The sequence below is a fragment of the Strongylocentrotus purpuratus genome, unplaced genomic scaffold, assembly GCF_000002235.5.
Source record: "Strongylocentrotus purpuratus isolate Spur 01 unplaced genomic scaffold, Spur_5.0 spur5_scaffold_3, whole genome shotgun sequence".
NCBI lineage: Eukaryota > Metazoa > Echinodermata > Echinoidea > Camarodonta > Strongylocentrotidae > Strongylocentrotus > Strongylocentrotus purpuratus.
Window position 1 is genome coordinate 12,215,349 of NW_022145609.1, and position 26,882 is coordinate 12,242,230.

Here is a 26,882-nt window from a genome sequence, read left to right on the forward strand (position 1 = left end):
GGTCGATGCTTCTGTGAAGATGTAGAATCCAGCCGCTATTATCGAAAGGAGATCGAAAAATTAATACCAGTGGAATCAAAACGATGCCAAAGGAAATCAATGTTAAGAACAGTTATCGAAATCAAGCTTTTATTGAGGTTAAAGGGCGATTATTATTTAATAAATTGTTATCATCTAAGAATTATGTAAGAAATAAAGATGAATATACTTTTGTTAACCAATCGGAGCCTCGTTAGCATCAATGTTGTCGTTCTTCCCTAGGACCCTTCAATTATTATTACCCCAGTAATTATTATCAGGTACCAATTGAACTTGGAATTCGAAGAAGAAACAAAAATGTAAATAGGGTTAAAAATCGATAAATGGGCAACGAATTGATAACTTCAATATCATTTCATTTCAATCAAACTTGAATTTTTAAAACTTTCAAACTGTTCCTACTCATGTATATTTTTTTCAGAATCATTTCATCTCATTACAAGAATGCAGCAATAGAAAGAAATAACATAACATTATAACTTTTGTTTGGGGAAATGTTATTGCCAATTGAAGCCATTGCCTGCTGGAACCTAATGGTTCGTGTACGCGAAATACGGGGAATATACATTTCAGTAGTCAAATGGTTAAACAAAATACACGTACCTGTGCCAATTGTATGATCATTTTCCGGGCCGGTATCCGTAGATGGCGTGTTACCTGCTCGCCTCGTCCAATCAATATCATCGGTAGTAGCTTGGGTAAAGGTGCACAGGTCTAAGTCAAAGTCACAACTGCAGATTGGATCTGGTGAATCAGAGTATGATTTTCATTTAGTAAAGGTGGCAAAGCAATATTACTTTCAACATTTTTAGAATGAAAGAAAAATTCCGACAAATACATTTTCGAGATGTCCTGGGTAATTTGACTTTGTGAAAAATTGATATAACACTATTTTAAGTATAGAAGATAGTGAAATGATCATAAGATGCTGTGTTAAGAAATTCGTCAGCTAACCCTGGTTTTGCTTCTTATTGTGTATGTAGGACAGCACGATTGGCAACTTATATCCTTAAACTTAAATAATTAAATTCGGAAAAAAAGTTGGCAGATGCAATACAATATGGAATAGGTGTACGAACATGATGTACGAAATTTAAAATACAATAATACTAGACTTTAATTCGTCAAGGAATGATTTAGATAGCATATAGTCTCAGCTACAACATACTAAAAAATCAACAAAAACCGAGCGGAAATAATGGCGATATTGCTCGCAAAAGACAGGAATGTAGAATCCAGATTTCAGACCATGATGATGATGATCATCATCATTATGATCATGATGATCATGAGCGTGATCCTGACATCTGATTGAAAAAATGAGGAAACATTTAGATAGCATATAGTCTCAGCTACAACATACTCCAAAATCAACAAAAACCAAGCGGAAATAACGACGATATTGCTCGCAAAAGACAGGAATGTAGAATCCGGATTACACGTAAAAAAGTAATGGATCAAGTGATAATAGGGTAATAATAGAGTAATTATGGTTGTTTATTACATCATTTGCGAATCTACATGATTTAATAGGCAAAGGAGATGGTAGAGTCAAAGGTCAAAAAGAAAAAAAAAGTGAAGAAAAAAAATTGTTAGAGACGCATGGACTCGAACCAGGGGTCTCGAGGTCGGAAGTCATGTGCGTTACCGATATACCAAAACATTTCCCATAGAGATTACACGTAAACGGAAAATGGAATTCTCAAATCCCACTTTGCAAGTGAAATATGAGCATGATCCTGTCATCTGATCGAAAAATAAAGGGCACATTTGTGATAGCTCATTGTCCCAGCTACAACATACTCGAAGCTCAGCGTAAACGAAGATAAAACGACGGAGATATTGCTCGCGAAAGACAAGAATGTAGAATCCAGTTTTGAGAACAAGTCATGTCCCTTAGAGAATACACGCAAAATGTGACAAATTGACATGCCTCAAAAATACGCCATGATGCCATTGTCAAAATGAAATATCGTGACGACTGCATTTGTAGAGAATATTCTCAGCTATATATTTACTATATTGAAAAAGGGAGAAGTTATATAGACATGTAAACAATGATGAGCATGATGATGATGATCTTGATAGTAATGGTGATGACGATGATGATGATGATCATGATGATGTTGATGATCATCATCAACAGACCATGATGACATCTGATTGAAAAAATGAGGTAACATTTAGATAGCATATAGTCTCAGCTACAACATACTCCAAAATCAACAAAAACCAAGCGGAAATAATGGCGATATTGCTCGCAAATGACCGGAATGTAGAATCCAGATTTGAGAAAAAGTCATCTCCCATAGGGACTACACGCAAAAAGTAATGGATCAAGTGATAATAGGGTTATAATAAAGTAAATATGGTTGTTTATTACATTATTTGCGATTCTACGTGTTTTAATATTCAAAGGAGATGGTACAGTGAAAGGTCAAAAAGAAAAAAAAATGAAGAAAAAAAATTGTTGGAGACGCCCGGACTCGAACCAGGGATCTCGAGGTCGGAAGTCAGGTGCGTTACCGATATACCAAAACATTTCCCATAGCGATTACACGTAAACGGAAAATGAAATTCTCAAATCCCACTTTGCAAGTGAAATATGAGCATGATCCCGGCATCTGATCGAGAAATAAAGGGCACACTAGTGATAGCTTATTAGGGACTTTTAGATTTGCACGTCGACAGCTTTGACTGCAACGTGTGACGTCATTTTAAGGCACTGCGCATGCGTCACGTCGTCTCAGTCGGCGATCGAGAATGCGTCAACCTTGATTTTCCTCAATCTAGTACGGTACTAGTATTATGCCGCGTGCGCATAAAATATACAGTTCCTTAATGGCCCGGTCCCACTGGCCGATGGACACAACACGTATGCATAAAGGACACAGCGGACGAGCAAAATTTCGCGGGTGGCTCCATCCGTTTTCATCCGCTCAAGAAATGGACAAAATTTGCGAAAATTTGCGAAAACAGAACGGAAAATAACGGACGTGGGTAGTATGTAGCGGGGATGTTAAACGGATGTTCATCGGAAGTCTAGCGGATGAAAGCGGATGGAAGTGGATGACAGCTTTGAATACTTTATATACGAGATGCATACGCTTACATCCTTTCTGTTTCCGTGCTACTAACGATGTATAGACGTTCCGTGTACCTTATCTTTCCTCCCTCTTTCCGTTTTCAGCTGCAGCGGATACGAGTTGCGAGGATGCCCAGAGGATGCAGAGAGGATACAGCGGGCGTTTAACGGATGATAACGGACATACAACGTTTGTTGCTCGTATTTGTCGCGGATTTACATCGTACACGGCGGAAGTTCTTCCGTTCTAAAAGTTTTGTGCAGCTCAAAACTTTTTGCGCGGATGAAATCACAATGGACGGATGCTCGATGGAAAGAGCGTATGAAACACGTATGCAATGAGTACACAACGGAAGCATAGCGTTTTCCAACGGATGGCAAGATTTTGTTACGCTTTACATCCTCTTTGCATCCGTAAGTGCAGTGGGACCGGGCCTTTAGGTAGACCAAGGAACATCCTTTCCCTGCTATTATGTAAAAATGTGTAGAACAGGTGTCACATGCATATTCACCTGTTCTACACATTTTTACATAATAGCAGTGAAGGCTGAAGGGATGTTCTACCACAGCAATAGGCCATTTTCGTAATGTAACCAAATTTAATGCATGAATCTTTGTGAAGTGCCTCAATACATATTATTTCATTCACCTGAAAAGAATAATAGTATTTCAATAGACAGAATCTGAACTGCATCATTAGTTGTTGTCAGGTTGGACAGAGATTTTGGCTTGACCTACCTAGCAACACTTAATATATGCAGTTTGCATTCTGACTATTGAAATACTATTAATCTTATCAGGTGAATGAAATAATTTGTATTAAGGCACTTCACAAAGACTTACGCATTGAATTTGGTTAGATTACGAAAATGGCCTATTGTTGAGGGTAGAATGAGGATCTGTATATTTTTTCCTCTTTCTTTGTCCGTCATATTCATAGTGTTACTTCCTGCATGCATGTATATCGCTGAGTGCAATCTAAAAGATTTCTAATTGTAGTCAACATGGGCAGTTGAGTACGTTGACACGCATGATCAGTCGGTGTTCGTCGTGTTCTCGTCCACTCAATCTAAAAGTCCGTACTGTCTCAGCTACAACATACTCGAAGCTCAGCGAAAACGAAGCTAAGACGACGGAGATATTGCTCGTGAAATACAGGAATGTAGAAACCAGTTTTAAGAAAAAGTCATGTCCCATAGAGAATACACGCAAAATGTCAAAAATTGACATGCCTCCTTTAATCGCAAAAAATACGCCATGATGCTTTCGTCAAAATGAAAATATGTGGTCAGTGGATTTGTAGGAAACTGTCTCAGCTAAAAGATATTAAAATTTGGAAGTAAATCGATCAATATTTACAGAGATACAATCAATTTTCAAAAATATGCTGACGTCATAATATGCAAATTGAAATTTTGAGTTCGGAGGCCATTATGATGACGTCATGAGTTAATTGATGGTCAAATGAGACATGAAATCATATTTCCAACTCACGCTTTTTCTAATCATGATATAAAAGTTGGGGATCAATAGACTATCTGAAGAGATATTTCGATTTTTAAAATCGCGTGTTTTTGATCAAATTTGCATTATATTGCCCATAGCAGCACGCGCGGATTTTGAACTTTGACGCGCGCTCACGGCATTATGAAAGGTCAAAAGTGACTGAAATTAATGTAAATTGTCATTTACGGTAAGAGGAATCTAAATCATGTAAACATTTTGAATTTGACCTTTTCCGCGCGTTGTGAGCAAGCGCAACGCGCGCGGGGACACCTACGGACGGAAAATTTTGAAATGCCTAAAATGACCTGATTCGTACTCTCCTTTAATAGTTATGTGATTTTGAGCATTTTTAAATTTTGACGCACACGTACGCGCGCGTCATGACCTTTATGTGACCTTTGATGACATAACCTGTTGACCCTTGACCTGAAGTATATGTCATATGAATATGAATGACCTTTGTTGATGCATCATGAAGATATGATGGATAATGTCATTTCACAAAATGGCGCCTGGATGACGTCACGATGACCTGATGACCTTGAAATTGTTCCTGTCACGTCTCATGACAATGACCTATTATTGTGTCAAAGAAATTAACACAACCGATTTTGAGTTAACCAATAAACAAAAAACGGGAAGAAATAAAAATAAATAATAATAATAATAATAATAATAATAAAGAAAGAAAATTTGAACAAAAACAATAGGTGATCTGTCGATATCGACAGACCACCTAATAATAAAAATCTTGACGAAATCAAAAGGTGATACGTCTACGTACGTATCACCTAAAATTAATAATAATAAAAATCTTGACGAAATCAAAAGATGATACGTATATTTCATACGTATCAGCTAATAATAAAAATCTTAACGAAATCAAAAGGTGATACGTCTACGTACGTATCACCTTATAATAATACAAATCTTGACGAAATCAATAGGTGATACGTAGACTTCGTTACGTATCACCTAACTAGAAATTTAATTCGTCATGAGGACGAATTAGGTGGTCTGTCTTTAATTATTATGATCATTCACATCTTCAATTAAATGATCTAATATAATGATGTCAATGTAAAGTGATGTATTAATATATGAATTCATGAATGACGTACTAATGAACTGCAGATGAACTGTTAGATTGAACTGATGTGAAATGAACTGAATTGATGAGCTAAAGTGATGAACTGATGATTGAATTGATGAACTGATAGATTGAACTGTGACCTGAACTAAAGTGATAACTTAACTGACGAACAAAATATTGAGAAATGATTATGATCAAAATCATGATCCTAATGAAATTTAATGACACAAGACTGAAATGTAGAATGCAGATTTCAGAAAAAGTCACCTCCCATAGGCATGACACGCAAATTAAGAAAATTCTGACATGTCGCATTTAATCGAAATTTTCACTATGATGACGTCATCAACATGAAAAATGGTGAGATATAGATATAGAGAAGGAGAGAGGGAGACGTGTTATAGTCATGTAAAAATACATGAGCTGGACAGAGGGGTGAAAGTGGAATCAGAATGCACTTGGAAGGACTTGGAAGAGAGGATAGTATAAGGAAACATGGTAGGGGTGAAATAATGATACTAAGGGCAAAGGAAGGAGCTAGAGAAAACTAAGAAATATCCTAAGACATAAAAGACGAAGTCACGGAAGGCACATTGACGATAGCTCACAGTATCAGTTATAACATACCTAAATTGGGGGGAAATAGAGCAAAAATAAGCAAGATACTGTTTAAAGAACAATGACGTGTAAATGCATGACGTGAACGAACCTTCCATAGGCATAACACGCAAATTAAAAAAATTCTGACATGTCGCCTTTAATGGAGATTTTCATCATGATGACGTCATCAAAATGAAAAATGGTGGCAACTGAACTTGTAGACATTCATCTTAGCTACAACATATTAACATTTGGATGAAAATTGATCAATATTTACAGAGTTACAATCCATTTTGCACAAATATGATGACGTCATAAAATGCACATTCGTATTTTGAGTTCCAATACAATTATGATGATGTAATGATATACTTAATTGCCAAATGAGACATGAAATCATATCTCCGACTCATACTCTATCCAAACATGAACAAAGTTGGGGATCACTAGGTATCCCAAAGCGCCGTTTACTAATGTATTTCAATTCATGTTTCTGTCCATGGTAAACATTGTAGGGGTGAAATAAGAATAGAAAGGGCAGAGGGTAGATCTATAGAAAATTAAGGAACATTACAAGACATCGTAGAAGGAGAACGAGAACCAGAGGCGGGAACGGCAGAGGCAGAGAGAGAGACAGAGCAAGAAAATAAGAGGGAGGCAATGCAAAAGAGGTAGAGTGAGGCACAACGAGATAGAGGGGGTAAAAGAGTAGAGAAAGAGAGATCGAAAGAGAGAGAGAGAGAGAGATGCAGAGACAGAGCAAGAGAAGGGGAGGGGCACAACAAGAGAGGGGAAGAGAAACAAAGCAAGATAGAGAGAAGAGAAGAGAGAGAGAGAAAGAAATGCAATGGAGAACGATGCATTAAATATTTCCAGCATAAATAGAATTGAATATTTACTCTATAGAGAAGAGAGAAGTTTGTAATTAAACATTGCATATACCTGAACTGAATAGCTGGAAAAGTATTAGCGTCTGGAAAGGAGACTAGCATCGTTGAAATTGGATGATGTGATATTGTTTTAGACTTGGGAGATTAACCTTATATAGGTTTAATCCATGACAAGGAATCCGATTTCCCAAAGGGTTATACACAAAATATTGACATGCCTCTCCCAGAGAAATAACATGCAAAATTAGGCATTCTATCGAGTTGTTTGTGATTGTATATGTTATGACAGTCGAAGAAGGTGATCAAATCATATTTAAAACGGAAACGAAAAAAGACAAATTGACCCACTGGGAATCAAACCTTCGAGCCTGGGTCGATTGAATGGGAGGCAAGTGCTTTAAAGTAAAATTTCACTCCACTGAAAAGTTGAGCTGATTAAATAAACAAAAATCTAAAAAGCCCATATATAACTTGATTTTTGAAAATGGTGCTCAGATTTTTTGATTTTTTTAATGAGTAAAAAACAAGTTAATGATCGAGTCGGTTTTCCCCACAATGCATTTTTTGTGACGTTGGGTCCTCACAACACAGATTCGTAATGTAACCGAATTTAATGCATATGTCTTTGTGAGGTGCCTCGACACAAACTCTTTAATTCACCTGATATGAATAATAAAATAGTATTATTCTTATCATGTGAATGAAATAGTTTGTATAAAGACACTTCACAAAGACGTATGCATTAAATTTGGTTACATTACGAAAACAGACTATTGTCAGAATATGTACTGCTGGCACTTTCGTTGTGAGAAGCACACGTCATGCACATCTGTACAGCAATTTAAATGTTTTGCTCGAAATAACCGAAACAAAATCGCTCTTAAAATCTCTTTAATTAAGTACGGCCGTGATATTTGGCAGACTTAACCTTTGATTTATTTACAACAGGCTATATTTTTTCGAAATCGGAGTGGACTTGAACTTTAACCAATGGAGCAAAATATTTCTCATAGACTTAAAATGCAAAGCTGACAAACGGCCTTGGCATAGTCGCGATTTCAACATTCAAGTGAAAATTTGGACATGATCTCAACTTCTGATTAAAAAACTAAAAAACATTTTTATAGCCCATGGTCTCAGCTATAACATACCAAAATTTGGGAGAAAAAAGAGCACAAATAAGGTAGATAGTGCTCAAAGATTAATGCCTGGTAGATTCACGATGTGAACGAAATGCACCTTCCATAGACATAACACGCAAATTAAGAAAATTCTGACATGTCGCCTTTAATTGAAATTTTCACCATGATGACGTCATCAAAATGAAAAAAAATGGGCACTAATCTTGTAGAGAATTGTCTCAGCTACAACATATCTAAGTTTGGAAGTAAATTAATCAATATTTTTAGAGATACAATCAATCTCCCATATATATGATGACGTCATAATATGCAAATTCGTTTTTTGAGTTACAAGGCCATTATGATGATGTCACGATATATATAATGGCCAAATGAGACCTAAAATCATATCTCCAACTCATATTCTATCCAAATATGAGAAAAATTTGGGGGTTCTGTGGACTTCCTAAAGAGCTATAATGGATTTTGTATAGGCATGTTTTTGCCCATATATGCTATGTATTACAAGATCTCGCGCGTACGGACATGTAATTCCGTCAATAATGGTCACGAAAAGATAAACATGGTATCAAATTGTTCGCAAAAAGATAAGAAATATCCTGTCAAAAATTCGGGTGGGGTAATTATTTTTCGTTGAGCCGCTACGAACGAAAACGCGCAAAAATGCGTGTTTTTTGAGATTTTTATGAAATGCTTAAAATGGCCTGAAACGTATCCAAAATGAATTTGAGACAATTTGGAGCATTTTCAAATTTGCGCGCGCACTGACGCGCGGACGTACGCGCGCGTTTATTGACCTGAAATTGACTGGACTGATATTGACCTTGATCATGGTAAATATGAATGAGAAATGGCTTTCGGTTATGAAGTTATGATCATTTGAGATTTTCTATAAAAAATAAAAAAATGGCGCCTGGATGACGTCATGAAGACTTGATGTCCTCGAAAATGTTCCTGTCACGTCTTATGACAATGACCTATGACTGTGCCAAATTTGAAAGAAATTGGACCGTTCAATTTTGAGTAATCGTGTGAACAAAAAAGTGTAGGAAATAAAAATAAAGAAACAAAGAAAGAAAATTTGAACAAAAACAATAGGTAGTCTGTCGAAGACAGACCACCTAACTAGATCTAGATTCTAGTCTAAGCAAGATATTTTTACAATTTCGGGGGTGAGGCGTCCTTGTGGGGAATATGGAGAAAAACCTGCGCTTTCATGACACCTCACTTATTTAGTATCACCTTCAGGATCACAAGCAATATTAGTTTGAATCTCTGATAATTAAAACATCGACCAATTTAGCATGAGTGCGCAATGACCAATGCATAGTGATGTGTGCAATCTCTACGGGAAGGATTTTAGCACTAGGCCTACTAGACCCCTACTAGAATCTAGACCCCTACTAGATCTATTTTGAAAAAAAATTATGGAGAATTTCACTTACTCCTTTTGGTGTTCTTGCTGTCAGCAAGTCTTGCATTTGATCATCATCAAGAAGTTAACATCTTGGGAGAGTTTCTTCAGCCATTTTTGCCTTGTTTGGAATTCAGTACGATCGAGATTGTCGTATTAAAAATACCGACCAATTCTCCGCACACGTACGGTATCCTCGATTGCTCAAACCAGTTTTTAACATGTGAACCTATGGGTATTTCACCAAGACTGAACTATTTTCCCGGTAACTGTAATTTTACCGGGAATTTTACAGGAATAGTTAAAACCATGACTGCAATTTCGACCAATCAGATGGCTGGATTTCTTAAGTGAGGTTTATAATAACTAATAATAATGAAAATGATACTAATAATGATGAAAACAAGAACACCAACACCAATAATTATATTAGATATATACCTCTGCATGCTCCTGTTGTAATATAGATGTCATCGAGAGCGATGTCACTTTTGAAACTCGCACCAGTAACGCCCTCAAATACGAACTAAAGGAAGAACAAAAAAGTAATTCAAAGTTACTAGTATACTCATTATTATAATTAATAATAAATAATTTGGTCTTGTTTACTCAGCGTAGCCACATAAGTATTTATACTGCTATTCCTGCTGTCCCTATAAATGTTATCGCAACGACAATTGCCATGAAACCATTTACACGATACCAAAGGAGCCCAGAGGTGCATTTTATTTTGAGATTACAAAACATATTTCTTTACAATTCTATTTTTGTACTACGAAAAACTAAATACTGACGTTTCTAATATTAGGAACATAACAAACCATGGCGAAAATCATCCAATGACGATGGAAACGCCATTAATCTCAACAATAACAACATCAACAACTTTGATTGTCTAACCTTAAAATCGGCAGTAGGGATGAAATCAATCTGGGCCTCAAACCAGTTCCTGGACAGAGCCCCACTTTGGGTCCATAGGACCTGGCCCAGCGTGGTCCCGGTCTTGGCATAGATATTGAGTGTACCAATGTCAGCTCCCCACATGTGGTACCAAAAATCGGCGCACAATCGCCCGGACGACGCAAGAATGAGTTCCGACTCCAGTGCGGCAACTTTGTTGAAAATGGTCGATGCTTCTGTGAAGATGTAGAATCCAGCCGCTATTATCGAAAGGAGATCGAAAAATTAATACCAGTGGAGTCAAAACGATGCCAAAAGAAATCAATCTTACGAACAGTTATCGAAATCAAGCTTTTATTGAGGTAAAAGGGCGATTATTATTTAATAAATTGTTATCATCTAAGAATTATGTAGGAAATAAAGATGAATATACTTTTGTTAACCAATCGGAGCCTCGTTAGCATCAATGTTGTCGTTCTTCCCTAGGACCCTTCAATTATTATTACCCCAGTAATTATTATCAGTTACCAATTAAACTTGGAATTTGAAGAAGAAACAAAAATGTAAATAGGGTTAAAAATCGATAAATGGGCAACGAATTGATAACTTCAATATCATTTCATTTCAATCAAAATTGAATTTTTAAAACTTTCAAACTGTTCCTACTCATGTATATTTTTTTCAGAATCATTTCATCTCATTACAAGAATGCAGCAATAGAAAGAAATAACATAACATTATAACTTTTGTTTGGGGAAATGTTATTGCAATTGAAGCCATTGCCTGCTGGAACCTAATGGTTCCTGTACGCGAAATACGGGGAATATACATTTCAGTAGTCAAATGGTTAAACAAAATACACGTACCTGTGCCAATTGTATGATCATTTTCCGGGCCGGTATCCGTAGACGGCGTGTTACCTGCTCGCCTCGTCCAATCAATATCATCGGTAGTAGCTTGGGTAAAGGTGCACAGGTCTAAGTCAAAGTCACAACTGCAGATTGGATCTGGTGAATAAGAGTATGATTTTCATTTAGTAAAGGTGGCAAAGCAATATTAGCTCCTCACTTTCAATATTTTTAGAATGAAAGAAAAATTCCGACAAATACATTTTCGAGATGACCTGGGTAATTTGACTTTGTAAAAAATTGATATAACACTAGTTTAAGTATAGAAGATAGTGAAATGATCATAAGATGCTGTGTTAAGAAATTCGTCAGCTAACCCTGGTTTTGCTTCTTATTGTGTTTGTAGGACAGCACGATTGGCAACTTATATCCTCAAACATAAATACTTAAATTCGGAAAAAAAGTTGGCAGATGCAATACAATATGGAACAGGTGTACGAACATGATGTACGAAATTTAAAATACAATAAATACTAGACTTTAATTCGTCTCTTTGACGAATTAGGTGATACGTATGGTAATGGTTTACATAACGAATAATGAATTACACGATATATTATTTTATAAAATGCTTCTCCCATTTTGATCTATCTATATGTCAAGTTTAAATTGTGTCCCCTTGATCATCATGGATCTAGGGAAGATAGATTGAAACTATATATGACCATTGACCCTGTACAGTAACCAGTTACACCTTTGACTCTAATTTACATCATGAAGAACACATTTTTACGATTTTATCTTATTCAAAGAAATGAAAATGTAATTGATAAATGTTTATCATCATTATGATAATGATGATCATGATCATTAGCGTGATCCTGATATCTTATTGAAAAAATGAGGGATGATTTAGATAGCATATAGTCTCAGCTACAACATACTCAAAAATCAACTAAATCCAAGCAGAAATAACGGCGATATTGCTCGCAAAAGACAGGAATGTAGAATCCAGATTTGAGAAAAAGTCATCTTGCTAAAGCCAGGGTAATAATCGGGGCAGCGCCAGGAGCGTCACAACGTTATTATTATTATCATTATTATCTCCCTTAGGGATTACACGCAAAAAGTGATGGATTAAGTGAAAATAAGGTAATAATAAGGTAAATACGGTTGTTTATTACATTATTTGCGTGTTTTAATAATCTACGTGTTTTAATAATCTACGTGTTTTAATAATCAAAGGAGATGGTACAGTGAAAGGTCAAAAAGAAGAAACAAATGAAGAAAAAATTGTTGGAGACAACCGGACTCGAACCAGGGATCTCGAGCTTGGAAGTCAAGTGCGTTACCGATATACCAAAACATTTCCATAGTTATTACACGTAAACGGGAAATGGAATTCTCAAATCCTACTTTGCAAGTGAAATATGAGCATGATCCCGGCATCTGATTGAGAAAAAAAAGAAGACACATTTGTGATAACTGATTGTCTCAGCTACAACATACTCGATACTCAGCGAAAACGAATTTAAAACAACGGAGATATTGCTCACGAAAGACAGGAATGTAGAATCCAGTTTGGAGAGAAAGTCATGTCCCATAGAAAATACACGCAAAATGTGAAAAATTTACATGCCTCCTTTAATCGAAAAAAATACGCCATGATGCCTTTGTCTAAATGAACATTTGTGAAAACTGCGTTTGTAGAAAATTGTCTCAGCTAGAACATATTAAAATGTGGAAGAAAAATGATTAATATCTACAGAGATACAATCAATTTTCCAAAAATATGCTGACGTCATAATATGCAAATTTAAATCTTGAGTTTGGAGGCCATTATGATGACATTATGAGTTAATAGAGGGTCACATGAGACATGAAATCAAATCTCCATTTCATAATCTATCCACATATACAAAATATTGGGAGTTGCTATCTATTCTGAAGAGTTACAATGAATTTTGTATCGGCATGTTTTTGCCCATGTATTGTGGGTAAAGATAACGCAGGCCCGCGCGCGCTGTCAACTTTGACGGACGCTTATTGCTTATTGCGTTATTAAAAGGTGAACAAGTTTTGTCATATAAATGCAATTAGCAGTGTATTTGTTAAACGTATTTAACACGTACATAGCTTAGGCCTCTCTAAAGTGTTGGGAGCCCCACATTAATTTGATGGCAAAATTTTACTTAAATTGTATAATTCATTGTAAAAGAGGATGTCATTTAAAATACACTTATGCAAAGATTTACCCCCCAAAAATGTGTTTCAAGACAAATATTGATAAACAAGAATACATAGTTTGGGTTTTCTGTTGTACGCAGAAGACCTAAATTTTGTATTCTTTCATCAATTCGACTTCAAACACATTTATTTTGAAAATCCTTTCAGAAATGTGTCTTAAATGACATTTTCTTTCACATTATGATACAATTTAAGTTAAATTTTGCCATCAAATTGTTGGGGGTCCCAACACTGTAGAGGGACTTTAATGGAATACGGTCTTTATAAATGATAACACACATTAGAGAATCATAAATCATAGTGAAAGTACCACCGAAAGAATAAAATCGAAATGCATTCAGTACTATACTTTGAAAATCTGAAACGCATACATTCAATTTTCAATTCTAGTTCTAGAAAAAAGAAATAGACAAGCTTTCTTACTGCAGTAAGAGGGTGAAACAAATTTGGCAGAGATGAAGACGGCAATCATCCACAACTGCGACATGGTAGGCCAATTCATTTTCCAGGATGAAGCTAGGTTCCTTGAAAGGAAGAAAAAGACAAATACTAAAGGTTGGTAGCCTATAAAGTGTGATATTTATTTACATTTGTTTATGACCATGTTACAGGAGCAAGAGACATCTTTCAAATTTAAAAAAAGTTTAGTTCTGGTATTGGTAAAGATGAAAAATAATTTTTGAGCTGTTTCATCTTTTATGTCGGTTAAGTGTAGAAAAGTCTCTCGAGAAAGATAACACTTCAAATGCCTTTCTATTCAGACCTGAAAGGTTTTGGACAACCATAAACCCGTTTCGGTGTGTATTATATCTGATTTAAAGTCAGTGGGTCAATTGCATAGATATTGTGAGTATTCCAAACTTTCACAGCATACACCAATTCATCTGCCTTTTCCAGCTGCTTTTTGGGTGTTTGCTCCACATTGAAATTACGTGACAAGTACTTAATATTATCCTTAAAATTTAAAGATCAAAGCTTCTTTCAAATCATCAATTTATCCGAAAGTAGATTCAAACATTTTTTTTCTCACATAAACATTAAAGATAATGGAACACGATTAAGAAAGCATTGTTGTGGCTTAGAAAATATTGCTGAATACGCAATTCTAGTGATCTAAAATTTACAATTCATTTTCAGATAAATACCCTCATGATTTCCCAATGATAACAATAACAATGATAAATATTACCAACGTTATCACAAATAGCAACAGTGAGGTAGTTGGATATCACAATAACAAAATCAATATCAGGAAAATTACAAAATGTACAAAGTCGGCTTCCCCCATAGGATGAATAGCAGTGCTGTCATGGTAATTCTCCTATGCGACGGCCTCTAAAAGGTACAGTCATGTACAGTCGCTATGAAGTTGGGACGGCGATTTCTTTTCATGGCCGGGGGGACGAAATGCGAGGGACGAGGGAGCATAGTGAACGAGAGGGGGAAAGGTGACAGAAATGACTACCCCCTCACAGGTTTTTGAAGTTTTGTTGTATTAGCAAATTACATTCCTTAGCAAAACTATAGTACAAAAGAAGCAATATACTTTTTTCAAACCCCACTTTTATTTTGCCGGTAATTATTATGCAGTCTGAAGGGTTGTAAATATTTAGTAGGTAAAATTTGAGTAAGTAGGGAGCTTGGGCATGGATGGAATTCAAATTTTCCACTCTAGGCCTATGTCATGTTCATGTATATTGATATCGCTATTGGAGTTGAAATGGCAAATATACAGACTATGTGGTAGTGAACTATAAAACCAACCAATATTACGGAATACCTGTAACATGCAACATGGCACTTTTTGTAGCACTGATCTATTTCTATAACTTTTAATCTTGTAAACATACAGTGTAAACTGTGCTTACGTGATACCAACGGAATACAAATGTTCTACATTTTGAAGGATATTATGCGAGGGAGCGTAGGGACCAAGCAAGAAGAATTGTTGCATTTGAATTAGTCTAAACGCTGCAATCTCGGTCCTTCCAGAGCTTAAATTGCCGGTATTCCGTTCTTCGGGCCTACTCAATATAAAAGCACACATTATCACATATAATTTTTTTAAAACAGCAGTTTCTTATATATAGCTCGCGCAGGCCATGCAAATTATTGGAGACATACTGAAGGATAACAAGCGATTTCGTCTAAACTACCTTAGAGATTGACCGGGGTGGGGGCACTCAACATTGATTAAGTAACGCACCATGCTTCCTATCAAAAAGACCCTCCCCTCTTACTGTCACTGAAGGCCCTTATACTTACAGAATGTTATGGAATAGCGCCGTCTGTGGCGATTCGTTGTGTCGTTATTGACTTTAATCTTCGTCTGAATTTAGTTTCCCCCCCCCCCTCCCGCGCGAAGCGCGGAATCTTTTACGTTTCATTAAGTCATTAGAGAAAGAAGACGATTCGTTGTGTCGTTATCGACTCTTGACCTTCCTTGCAGATACGTCGACAAACGATTCTTGCCTAGCTGCAAATGAACGGGCCACTTTCAAAGGGAAATATGCTTTTGTAATGCTAATTACTTTTCGCTACCACTCGTCTGATAATACGAGCAGTAGGCCTACACAGTGCTTACCTTTTACAGGAGGCAAGCGAAAGACCATGGAACAAAATTTCCTGAAATATTAATCAAAATTACCCGACTGGGCATGTGTGGGCACTAATCTGTAAGAACTGTACACGGACAAATTCACTTTTTTATTTTCGTGAGCCGCAAGTAATCGGAAAAGTGTCAAATTGCAGGTTTTAGGACTGTACATTTTTACTATTTTTCACAAATTAAAGCTGCTATCATACAATGTAAGTAAATTTCTTGACACAATTAGGCTTTTGTATTCATATTTTATCATCTGTTAGATATTCCCCTTGTTAGTTCAAATAAAAAATATTAAGGATATTTCTTTGTGACAATAATCACTACTCAAGCTTTCAAATGATATTGGCGACTTCGAACCCTTCGAACCTCGGACATCAAAGGTAACAGCACACCAGTAGCTTCTATTGTGCAAACATAGAAAATGGCAGCTGCTTGGAATAATTTGTTGCCAGTTGGGTCTCCAGCTCTTAAAACTCCTTGGTTATCTTCATCGATCTTGCCCATCTATGTGCATAAGTCCATTGTTTTATCGTTTGATTTGTTAGCGAATTCATGTCTTGCCAAATGGTGTTAGTGCTGAGCTGGGATTCTAAACCCCCAACTAGGCGCGTCGGAAGCAGTTTGGGATTGGGGGGGGGGGGGCAAACATTCCAGGGGGCTCACTTTCCAGGGGCAGTGACGTAATGAGAAAAAAAGTTCGGAAGGGGGGGGGGGGGCAGACGAAAAAATGCATCACCACCAGTCATACACGTTACATGCAGGTCCCGCGGAACGTTTTTCAAAGTGGAGTATTATCGATCAGGTAGAGCGTAAATTGGCGTGGGGTCCAGGGCATGAGCCTCGGCAGCGGGTCAAGGGGCTGAGCCCCCGGAAGCTCAGGGGTTTTAGGTATTTAATTACGGTTAGATGAGCATCCATTGGCCCTCTGTAAGGCAATTGACGTGTTCCAAGGGGGGGGGGGGGGAGAGCCCCCAGAAGCTCAGAGGTTTTAATATTTAACTACGGTCAGATGAGCATCCAGGGGCCGTCTTAGGGCCCTTGGTGTGGTCCAGGGGGCATACCCCCCGGAAGCTCAGAGGTTTTAGGTATTTAATTACGGTCAGATGAGCATCCAGGTGCCCGCCTTAGTGTCCTTGGTGGGGTCCAGGGGGCAGAGCCCCCGGAACCTCAGGGGTTTTAGGTATGAAATAACGGTCAGATGAGCATCCACGGGCCCGCCTTAGGGCCCTTGGTGGGGTCCAGGGGGCAGAGCCCCCGGAAGCTCAGGGGTTTTAGGTATTTAATTACGGTCAGATGAGCATCCAGGGGCCCGCCTTAGGGCCCTTGGTGGGGTTCCAGGGGGCAGAGCTTCCGGAAGCTCAGGGGTTTTAGGTATTTAATTACGGTCAGATGAGCATCCAGGGGCCCGCCTTAGGGCCCTTGTTGGGGTCTAGGGGGCAGAGCCCCTGGAAGCTCGGGGGTTTTAGGTATTTAATTACGGTCAGATGAGCATCCAGGGGGCCGCCTTAGGTCCCTTGGTGGGGTCCGGGGGTGGAGCCCCCGTAAGCTCTGGGGTTTTAAGCATTTAATTACGGTCAGATGAGCATTTTTTATACCTTATTTGTGACATTGGCAGGTCACTTATTTTTTTCTCCGTCTTTCTTTCTTTTTTTCTTTAACATACTTTTTAAAAAAGGAAGGGGGGGGGGGGGCTCGAGCCCAGCCACTTTGCAGACCGTGACATAAAGGCTTCTAAATAAGCGTATTTCGCCTGACTGTAATGTGGGAATTTCTTATTTTCCAACAAACGCATAAAAAGGTATGACTTACAAAAAAAATGGAGAAAAAATGCCGGAAAATCATGTCACAACATCAACATTTGTAAATCACTTGTTTCGAATAAGAAATACATTACCCCCCCCCATCAGTACGCCAGCGTTCAGGGGCTTATCCCTATAACAAAAAACGGACACGCTTTCCCATTCTCGCACAATATGTCCACGATATGTGCGTATCGCTATTATAGAGACCTCCATTTAAAATACCGTATAGATGGCATGCGCAATGTTTATGAAATTTAATTCCTGTGAACTTTCCTTTTTCTTTGAATGGAATTGTATATGTGATTTAATTCAGGTTCTTATTATCGTTACGTTCTTTTGGATTAAAAATACAAACCATGTTTACCCCTTTACTGTTTTTTTTTTTTTTTTTTGGAGGGGGGGCGTTTTTTTTTTTTTTTTTTTTTTTTTTTTTGGGGGGGGGGGGCAAAAATGCGTTTTGCCCCCCCCCCACTTTTTTGACTGGGGGGGGGGGGGCAACTGCCCCCCTGCCCCCCACTTCCGGCGCCTTTGCCCCCAACCCTTGGATTAAAAGTAATTGAATTAACATCCTGCTACATCTTTTGAAATTGATGTCATGGTTCAAGTTCAAGTTCAAGTTTATTTATTCCACTTTATCAAAGATAACATAATTGAACATAATGAATAATGGTAATTATATACCTCACTTAAGAAATCCAGCCATCTGATTGGTCGAAATTGCATTCATAAACTTTAACTATTTCTGTAACCATGGTTAAAACAGTTCTAAAATCCCAGTAACCATGGTTACCGGGAAAATAGTTCAGTCTCCATGGTTACCCCATAGGTTTACATGTTAAAAAATGGTTTGAGCGATCGAGGATACCGTACGTGTGCGAAGAATTGGTCGGTATTTTCATACAAGACAAGACAATTCCAAACAAGACAAAAATGGCTCAAGAATCTCTCCCAAGATTTCAACTTATCAAATGCAAGACTCGCTGACAGCAAGAACAACAAAAAGGGTACGTGAAATTATCCATAAACATGTTCGTTTAGTTGCTGAAAAAGCATAGACGTAGACTCTAGACGAAAATAGATCTAGTTGTCAGGGTGTCTGATCGCGCACCCGATGCTGTGTGTTAAAATTATTCCCATGGAGATTGTACGCAATGCAGTCTACGTGCAGGCTACGTGCATTGCGCGACCATGCAAATTTTTTTTTTTTTTTTTTTCAATTCGAGATTCAAACCTTTATCTGTTGTGATCCTGAAGGTGATACCCAATAAGTGAGGTGTCATATGAAGAGGCAGGTTGTTCTCCTATTTCCCCACAGGGCCGGCCCACCCCCAAAATTGTAAAAATATCTTGCTTAGACTAGAATCTAGATCTAGTCTACTCTCAAAGATACACTCATAAAAAACAACCGTGCAGATAAACTAGAGAAAGGCCAAGGTGGTGTCATTAGTTGACTCTTTTGTTTTCGGCATATAAAAGTATTAATGACTGCTTTAATATTCGAGAAATAGTTGTTTTTATACGCTCTCGGGAAGGTTAGAATTGTGCTATTGCCCGAGGCGTGCGTATAAAAACAACTATTTCTCTCAAAGCAGTCATTAATACTATAATATTATAACTAAACATACAACATAGAAAACATAATGTACATGATAATAGTTATAACAGAGAATACAATCATATAAATCAATCAATAAAGTGGGGGATCTACTAAACAGCAAAGCTTGTATTATGTAGGTCCCGGTTCATAGATTTATATATAAATTAGGATATCTGAATTAATATATTTACAAAAGCATATGATTACACGAGGATTATCTTTAAGTGACACATTTTACTAAACATATCGTAAACAATGGTCTGTACATGTGTCGTTGGGTTTATCGGTACGTGACCGGACGGTGATTTGGGTCACATGGTTAGCGATTCGAGTCCCATCCAGGTACTCTTGTCCTATGGCAAGACATTAATCTACATTTGCCACTCTCCACCGAGGTGTAGTTAATGGAAACGTGGTAGGAAGTCTTCCCCGAATGATTTCAGGGCGTTTTGGCAGCGGGGCTAAAGCCAGGGTAATTATAAAACTTTGCGATGCCTTGAGTATTTTCTAGGATGGATCTGAATATGGGATACCGGAGGGGTATATTTATGTTCGATCTGCCATTTCGCTGTATCAATTACTGATTAGGAGTAAAGATTGGAATATATGAAGCCAAAACAGAATCTGGAACAGCATATACGTAATAGATGGAATTGCCATAGAGTACTAGGCTTGCAACAAAATATGTCTCTTAATTTGATTCCTGTTATATGTTTACACATTCGGCATCATAACATTGATTTTAAAGAATTACATTAAAGTGATATATGGCGGTAAATTAGAGATTGATATCTGTCTTATTTCAGATCCTGTTCGCATTCCATCATACCTTTGCAGTTGAATGCTACAATAATGATTCTTTTACAGCGCATATAATACTGGAATGTCTATGATAACATGATACTAAAAAAAAAAAAAAATTCTAGTATGAAAGAAAACTAGATTTGTAAACAAAATATCCGGATTGGCTATCATGCCCATGGCCATAACTGTAAATTAATCTTGCATCAAGTTTCATTTTAATTCATCATTTTTTGGGAGAATTGTTATCGATAATCTTATTGGTGAGCTGTATCTCCTGGCACTTAGCGGTGCATAAATCATTGAACTAATTGTGTTCAAACAGGTTTAACATTGTCCGTCATTTGTAACATAAGACCTTGTTGATGATGTCATTTCGTTCCCTATCAATAAATATTAAGTCATTATTGCATCTCATTTACAGAGAGGGGGCGAGATAGAGAGAGGAGTGAGTGAGAGAGAGAGAGAGAGACGGGGAGGGGGAGGGCAGAGGGAGACGGAGACTAGAAATTATTTTTTACCTCTCCCTCTTCTCCAATACGTACTGCTTGGATAGTGCATCTTTCACCAACAGGTCCTCACTTCTTCATGAAGAATGAGATTCCGAATGGTCTCATATTGTTAATATCACGAGAAACAGCTGAACAGTTTGGACCAAACTCTCATGTAATATGTGTGTGTAGTCCAATATACCTAATTATGTTTGAAGTACACGTGACTTTAGCAAGATGCAGTCAATTTCGACATATTTAGACGAACCCAAAGCCTAACAGTATACGCTATTATCATGATCCATATACTTGTTGAACTGTTACCACTTTTTGTTCCAAGGCAGATTCTTTTACAATACAATGACAAGTCCAAAAATTCACTATCTCTTTACCTGGCCAACCTTATAAGTCAAATCTAATTAAATAAAATGAAATCAAAGTCATTTGTTATGCACTATAATACGCATACAAAATCAATTGAAAATCTTTGTCAGTGACGAGAGACACCTGGTAGTAATAATATTCATCAATCGGGCTCCCTTTTTGAAAAACAATCAAACACATACACACAACCGTGCACACACACACACTTTTAATGTTTTAATTTTGTTTTTTTTATGTAATTTTGTTTCATTCTTCCAAATATTATACAAACAAGAACAACACACAATTAAATAACATAAATATACGTTTTCAATATTAACTGCTTAAACATATACAAAATTAAACAAAATCTAATTTGCAGTAGATATAACTCCCTCAGTGGATATCTGCTAACATTCTCAACTCAAGAAATATACTAAATAAGTAAGTTAACCAGGCTGCAAAATAGAGTTACATTTTAACAAGCTCACAGTAGAGAGAAGAAACAAATCTTTAATACCTAACACTAAGATGCTCCCACTTAAGTAAATGTAATCCCATCTTTCCCATTCTAATGGCTATTTTCCTGTCCTCATCCCTATAACTCAAAATAGTTTTCTTCATCTTTTCTAATGTTGCTACTCCCCCCCACCCCCCCCCCCCCCACCGACGACCTTGACATAAATATAAACATACTTCACCATGAAAATTATGATATTCAAGATTTTTATTCTATATGAACTACCTGTCAACCCAACAAATATATTTCGCCATTCTTAATCTTTAATTTCATCTATTACCAATAAAAACCAAATCTATGAAGATGCTCATTAGTATATATGGCTCCACGCAATGATCTAAATTGAAATTCTCGTTGTTTTGTAATGAGTATAGTAATTTTTTATCTAACAAATATTCCTTTGAATTCATTATCTTATACAAATCATAATTATTTTGCCTATCCCTTACATGCAAATCATACGTTTGCTGTAGTACTTTTTATAAAATAATCATACATTTTTCTCGAATCCACAAGCAAAAACTGTATATTTTTACCTAAATTTTTGAAAATAAATATTTTAACTTTAACATCAACCTCATCAACATCAACCACATACACACACACACACACACACACACACACACGCACACACACACACAAACTTCATCTCTTTACTGCTCTTGCCTTTATTTATTTATCCCTCTGTCTCTCTACTCTCTTTTTATTCCTCTTTCTCTTATTTCCTCACCGCTCCTGTTTTTGTCTGTCTCCCCATTCCAGTTCTGCTTTGCTGTGAATGTTCTATATTCCTGATTATCATATTTGAATTATATATTTTTTTTTATTTGGTTTACCACGTAGTCATCGTGGTGATTTACTCTTAAATACATGTATTCACCAATTAAGAAATGTATTGAATCTTGCATACTCATGTGTGATAATATGTCAAAATATCTAAATAATAGTATATAGATTAAAAAGGATAAAGAATTATCTTTTTATCTAGTCGCTCTACGATTACCACCTCAGATACTCAAACCCAGCAGGTGTAAAGCATAAACAAGAGTTGGCCTATTAAATATGCTGTAAATCATGTTTTTCAAGAAATGTACAGAAACTAAAACTTGATGCAAAATATATATATTCGAAATCAAGTTAAATAAGATTTAAACAATAATGTTTTATATGGGAGGAGAGAAGGGGGGCTGGGCATTTCAAGGATACTTTGTCTCATACACATGTCTGTTACCGACCAAATCTAGTATTTCAGTATCAAGCTCATATCCGTACCAGATCTTGCCTCAGAGAAAACATAATATAGAATTATAATTCAATACCCGTCTATGTGCATAAGTCCATTGTTTTATCGTTTGATTTGATAGCGAATTCATGTCAGTGCTGGGCTGAGACTCCAACCCCAACCCTTGGATTGAAAGTAGTTGAATGAACCTGTAATCCCAAAACACCTCAATGGTTATCAATATTCATGAAGACGTCATGGTAGATATTAAGTCCTGCTACATATTTTGACATTGATGTCATGGTCTGTATATGTGTCGTGGGGTTTAGCGGTACGTGACCGGGTGGTGATTTAGGTCACATTGCTCGTGGTTCGGTTCCCATCCAGGTACTCTTCTCCTTTTTCAAGACATTAATCTACATTTGCCACTCTCCACCGTGGTGTAGTTCATGGAAACGTGGTAGGAGGTCTTCCCCGAATGATTTCAGGGCCTTTTGACAGCAGGGCCAAAGCCAGGGTAATTATAAAACTTTGCGATGCCTTGAGTATTTTTTTTGATATGTCTGAATATGGGATATTGGAGGGATATAATTATGTTCGATCTGCCATTTCGCTCTATCAATTAACAATTAGGAGTAAATATTGGAATATTTGAAGCCAAAACCGAATATGGAACAGCATATACGTCATAGATAGAATTGCGATGGAGTACTAGGCCTGCAACAAAATATGTCTCTTAATTTGATTCCTATTGTGTTTACACGTTCGACATCATAATGTTAATTTTAAAGAATTACATTAAAGTGATTATGACGGTAAATTAGAGATTGATATCTGTCTCATTTCAGATCCTGTTCGCATTCCATCATACCTTTGCAATTGAATGCTACAATAATGATTCTTTTATAGCGCATACTACTGGAACGTCTATGATAACATGAAACTTTATAAAAAAATTACTCCAGTATGAAGGAACATTAGATTTGTAAAGAAATTATCCAGCTTGGCTATCGTGCCCACGGCCATAATTGTGAATTAATCTTGCATCAAGTTTCATTTTGATTCATCATTTTTTGGGGGAAATTGTTATCGATCATCTTAATGGTGAGCTGTATCTCCAGGCACTTTGCGGTGCATAAATCATTTAATTAATTGTGTTTAAGCAGGTTGAACATTGTCCGTCATTTGTAATATAAGACTTTGTTGACAATATATATGTGTGTGCTGACAGACAGGTCATTAATGTAGCGTTGATGATGTCATTTCGTTCCCTATCAAGGGGGTGGGCAGAGGGAGACAGAGACAAAAACTAGACATTATTTTTTACCTCTCCCTCCAATCTCCAATACGTACTGCGTGGATAGTGCATCTTCTGCCAACACATATCCTTACTTCTTCATCGGTTCCCGCCTCTTTCTTTTGAATGTAGGCCATTTTTTTCGTCATGAATGTCTTTTTCTCTTCCAATGCCTTACATTATGATGTATCGCATATCCTCAAAAATAGCTCTTATTAATTTATATTTACATTTAATTCAATATTACTGTGAGATAATGTGAAACCATGGCGATCCGATTTGGAACAGTACATGTTTATACGTCTATATTCTGGCTTTATTTCCAAGACTTACATACTGTAGAAACGAAATATGCTTACAAATATTTTGAATTTCATTTATCTGATCTCATAGGCCTACAAAATTTAAGTTAACAAAATTTTCGCGAATCGTCACATGATCAAAGTCAATTTACCACTTAAGAATAATTAGTAGAGTCAACTTGTAGAGAATGTTATTAAATTGGCTCCCTCAAAGAATTAAGTGAGTTTGCTCGACTTTACCCGTAGAGTTGCCGTATGAAATGTCGAATGGTCTCATATTGTAAATATCACGAGAAACAGCTGAACAGTTTGGACCAAACTCTCATGTAATATGTGTGTGTAGTCCAATATACCTAATTATGTTTGAAGTACACGTGACTTTAGCAAGATGCAGTCAATTTCCACTTATTTTGATGAACCCAAAGCCTAACAGTATACGCCAATTATTATGATCCATATACTTGTTGAACTGTTACCACTTTTTGTTCCAAGGCAGATTCTTTTACAATAAAATGACAAGTCCAAAACTTTACTATCTCTTTACCTGGCCAACCTTATATTAAGTCAAATCTAATTAATTAAAATGAAATCAAAGCCATTTATTTTGCACTATAATACGCATTAAAAAATCAATTAAAAATCGTTGTCAGTGACGAGAGACACCTGGTAGTAATAATATTCATCGATCGGGCTCCTTTTTTGAAAAACAATCAAACACATACACACAACCGTGCACACACACACACACACGCACTTTTTAATTTTTCAATTTTAATTTTGTTATGTAATTTTGTTTCATTCTTCCAAATGTTATACAAACAAGAACAACATACAATTGAGTAAAATAAATAAACGTTTTCAATATGAATTGCTTAAACATATACAAAATTAAACAAAATCTAATTTGCAGTATATATAACTCCCTCAGTGGATATCTGCTAACATTCTCAACTCAAGAAATATACTAAATATGTAAGTTAACCAGGCTGCAAAATAGAGTTACATTTTAACAAGCTCACAGTGGAGAGAAGAAACAAATCTTTAATACCTAACACTAAGATGCTCCCACTTAAGAAAATGTAATCCCATCTTTCCCATTCTAATGGCTATTTTTCTGTCCTCATCCCTATAACTCAAAATAGTTTTCTTCATCTTTTCTAATGTTGCTACTTGCCCCCCCCCCCCCACCGACGACCTTGACATAAATATAACATACTTCACCATGAAAATTATGATATTAAAGATTTTTTATTCTATATGAACTACCTGTCAACCCAACAAATATATTTCGCCATTCTTAATCTTTAATTTCATCTATTACCAACAAAACCAAATCTATGAAGATGCTCATTAGTATATATGGCTCCATGCAATGATCTAAATTGAAATTCTCGTTGTTTTGTAATGAGTATAGTAATTTTTGATCTAACAAATATTTCTTTGAATTATTTATCTATACAAATCATAATTATTTTGCCCATCCCTTACATGCAAATCATACGTTTGCTGTAGTACTTTTTATAAAATAATCATACATTTTTCTCGAATCCACAAGCAAAAACTGTATATTTTTACCTAAATTTTTGAAAATAAATATTTTAACTTTAACAACAACCTCATCAAAATCAACATCAACCACACGCGCGCGCGCGCGTACACATACACACACGCACACGCACCACACACACACACGCACACACACACACACACACAAACTTCATCTATTTACTGCTCTTGCCTTTATTTATTTATCCCTCTGTCTCTCTACTCTCTTTTCATTCCTCTTTCTCTTATTTCCTCACCGCACCTGTTTTTGTCTGTCTCCCCATTCCACTTCTATTTTGCTGTGAATGCTCCATATTCCTGATTATCATATTTGAATTATATTTCTTCTTTATTTGGTTAATCACGTAGTCATCATTTAAAAATGCAGTTACTAAAGAACTTTTTTCCAAAATGTAATCGTCCACCCTCCACCACCTCCAGTCAAAACTCTTCTTCGGAGTATTTAGGAGGAAAAGAATCCAAGATTCAAGATCGTGGTGATTTACTCTTAAATACATGTATCCACCAATTAAGACATGTATTGAATCTTGCACAATTATGTGTGATAATATG

At 36.5% G+C, this 26,882-nt stretch overlaps 1 protein-coding gene across 1 annotated transcript; it reads right to left on the bottom strand.

The window, feature by feature from the left end:
• On the bottom strand, window positions 1-24,599 carry LOC115928488 (MAM and LDL-receptor class A domain-containing protein 1-like; the record flags this gene model as incomplete). The annotated part of the gene is made up of 7 exons (XM_030995725.1): window positions 24,558-24,599; window positions 23,150-23,220; window positions 11,536-11,663; window positions 10,670-10,929; window positions 10,211-10,295; window positions 643-783; window positions 1-35 (listed from the first exon to the last, which is right to left on the bottom strand). Coding segments are annotated over exons 1-7 (762 nt in total), but the record flags the coding sequence as incomplete, so codon positions are not given.
• Between the last annotated feature and the right edge of the window lie 2,283 nt (window positions 24,600-26,882).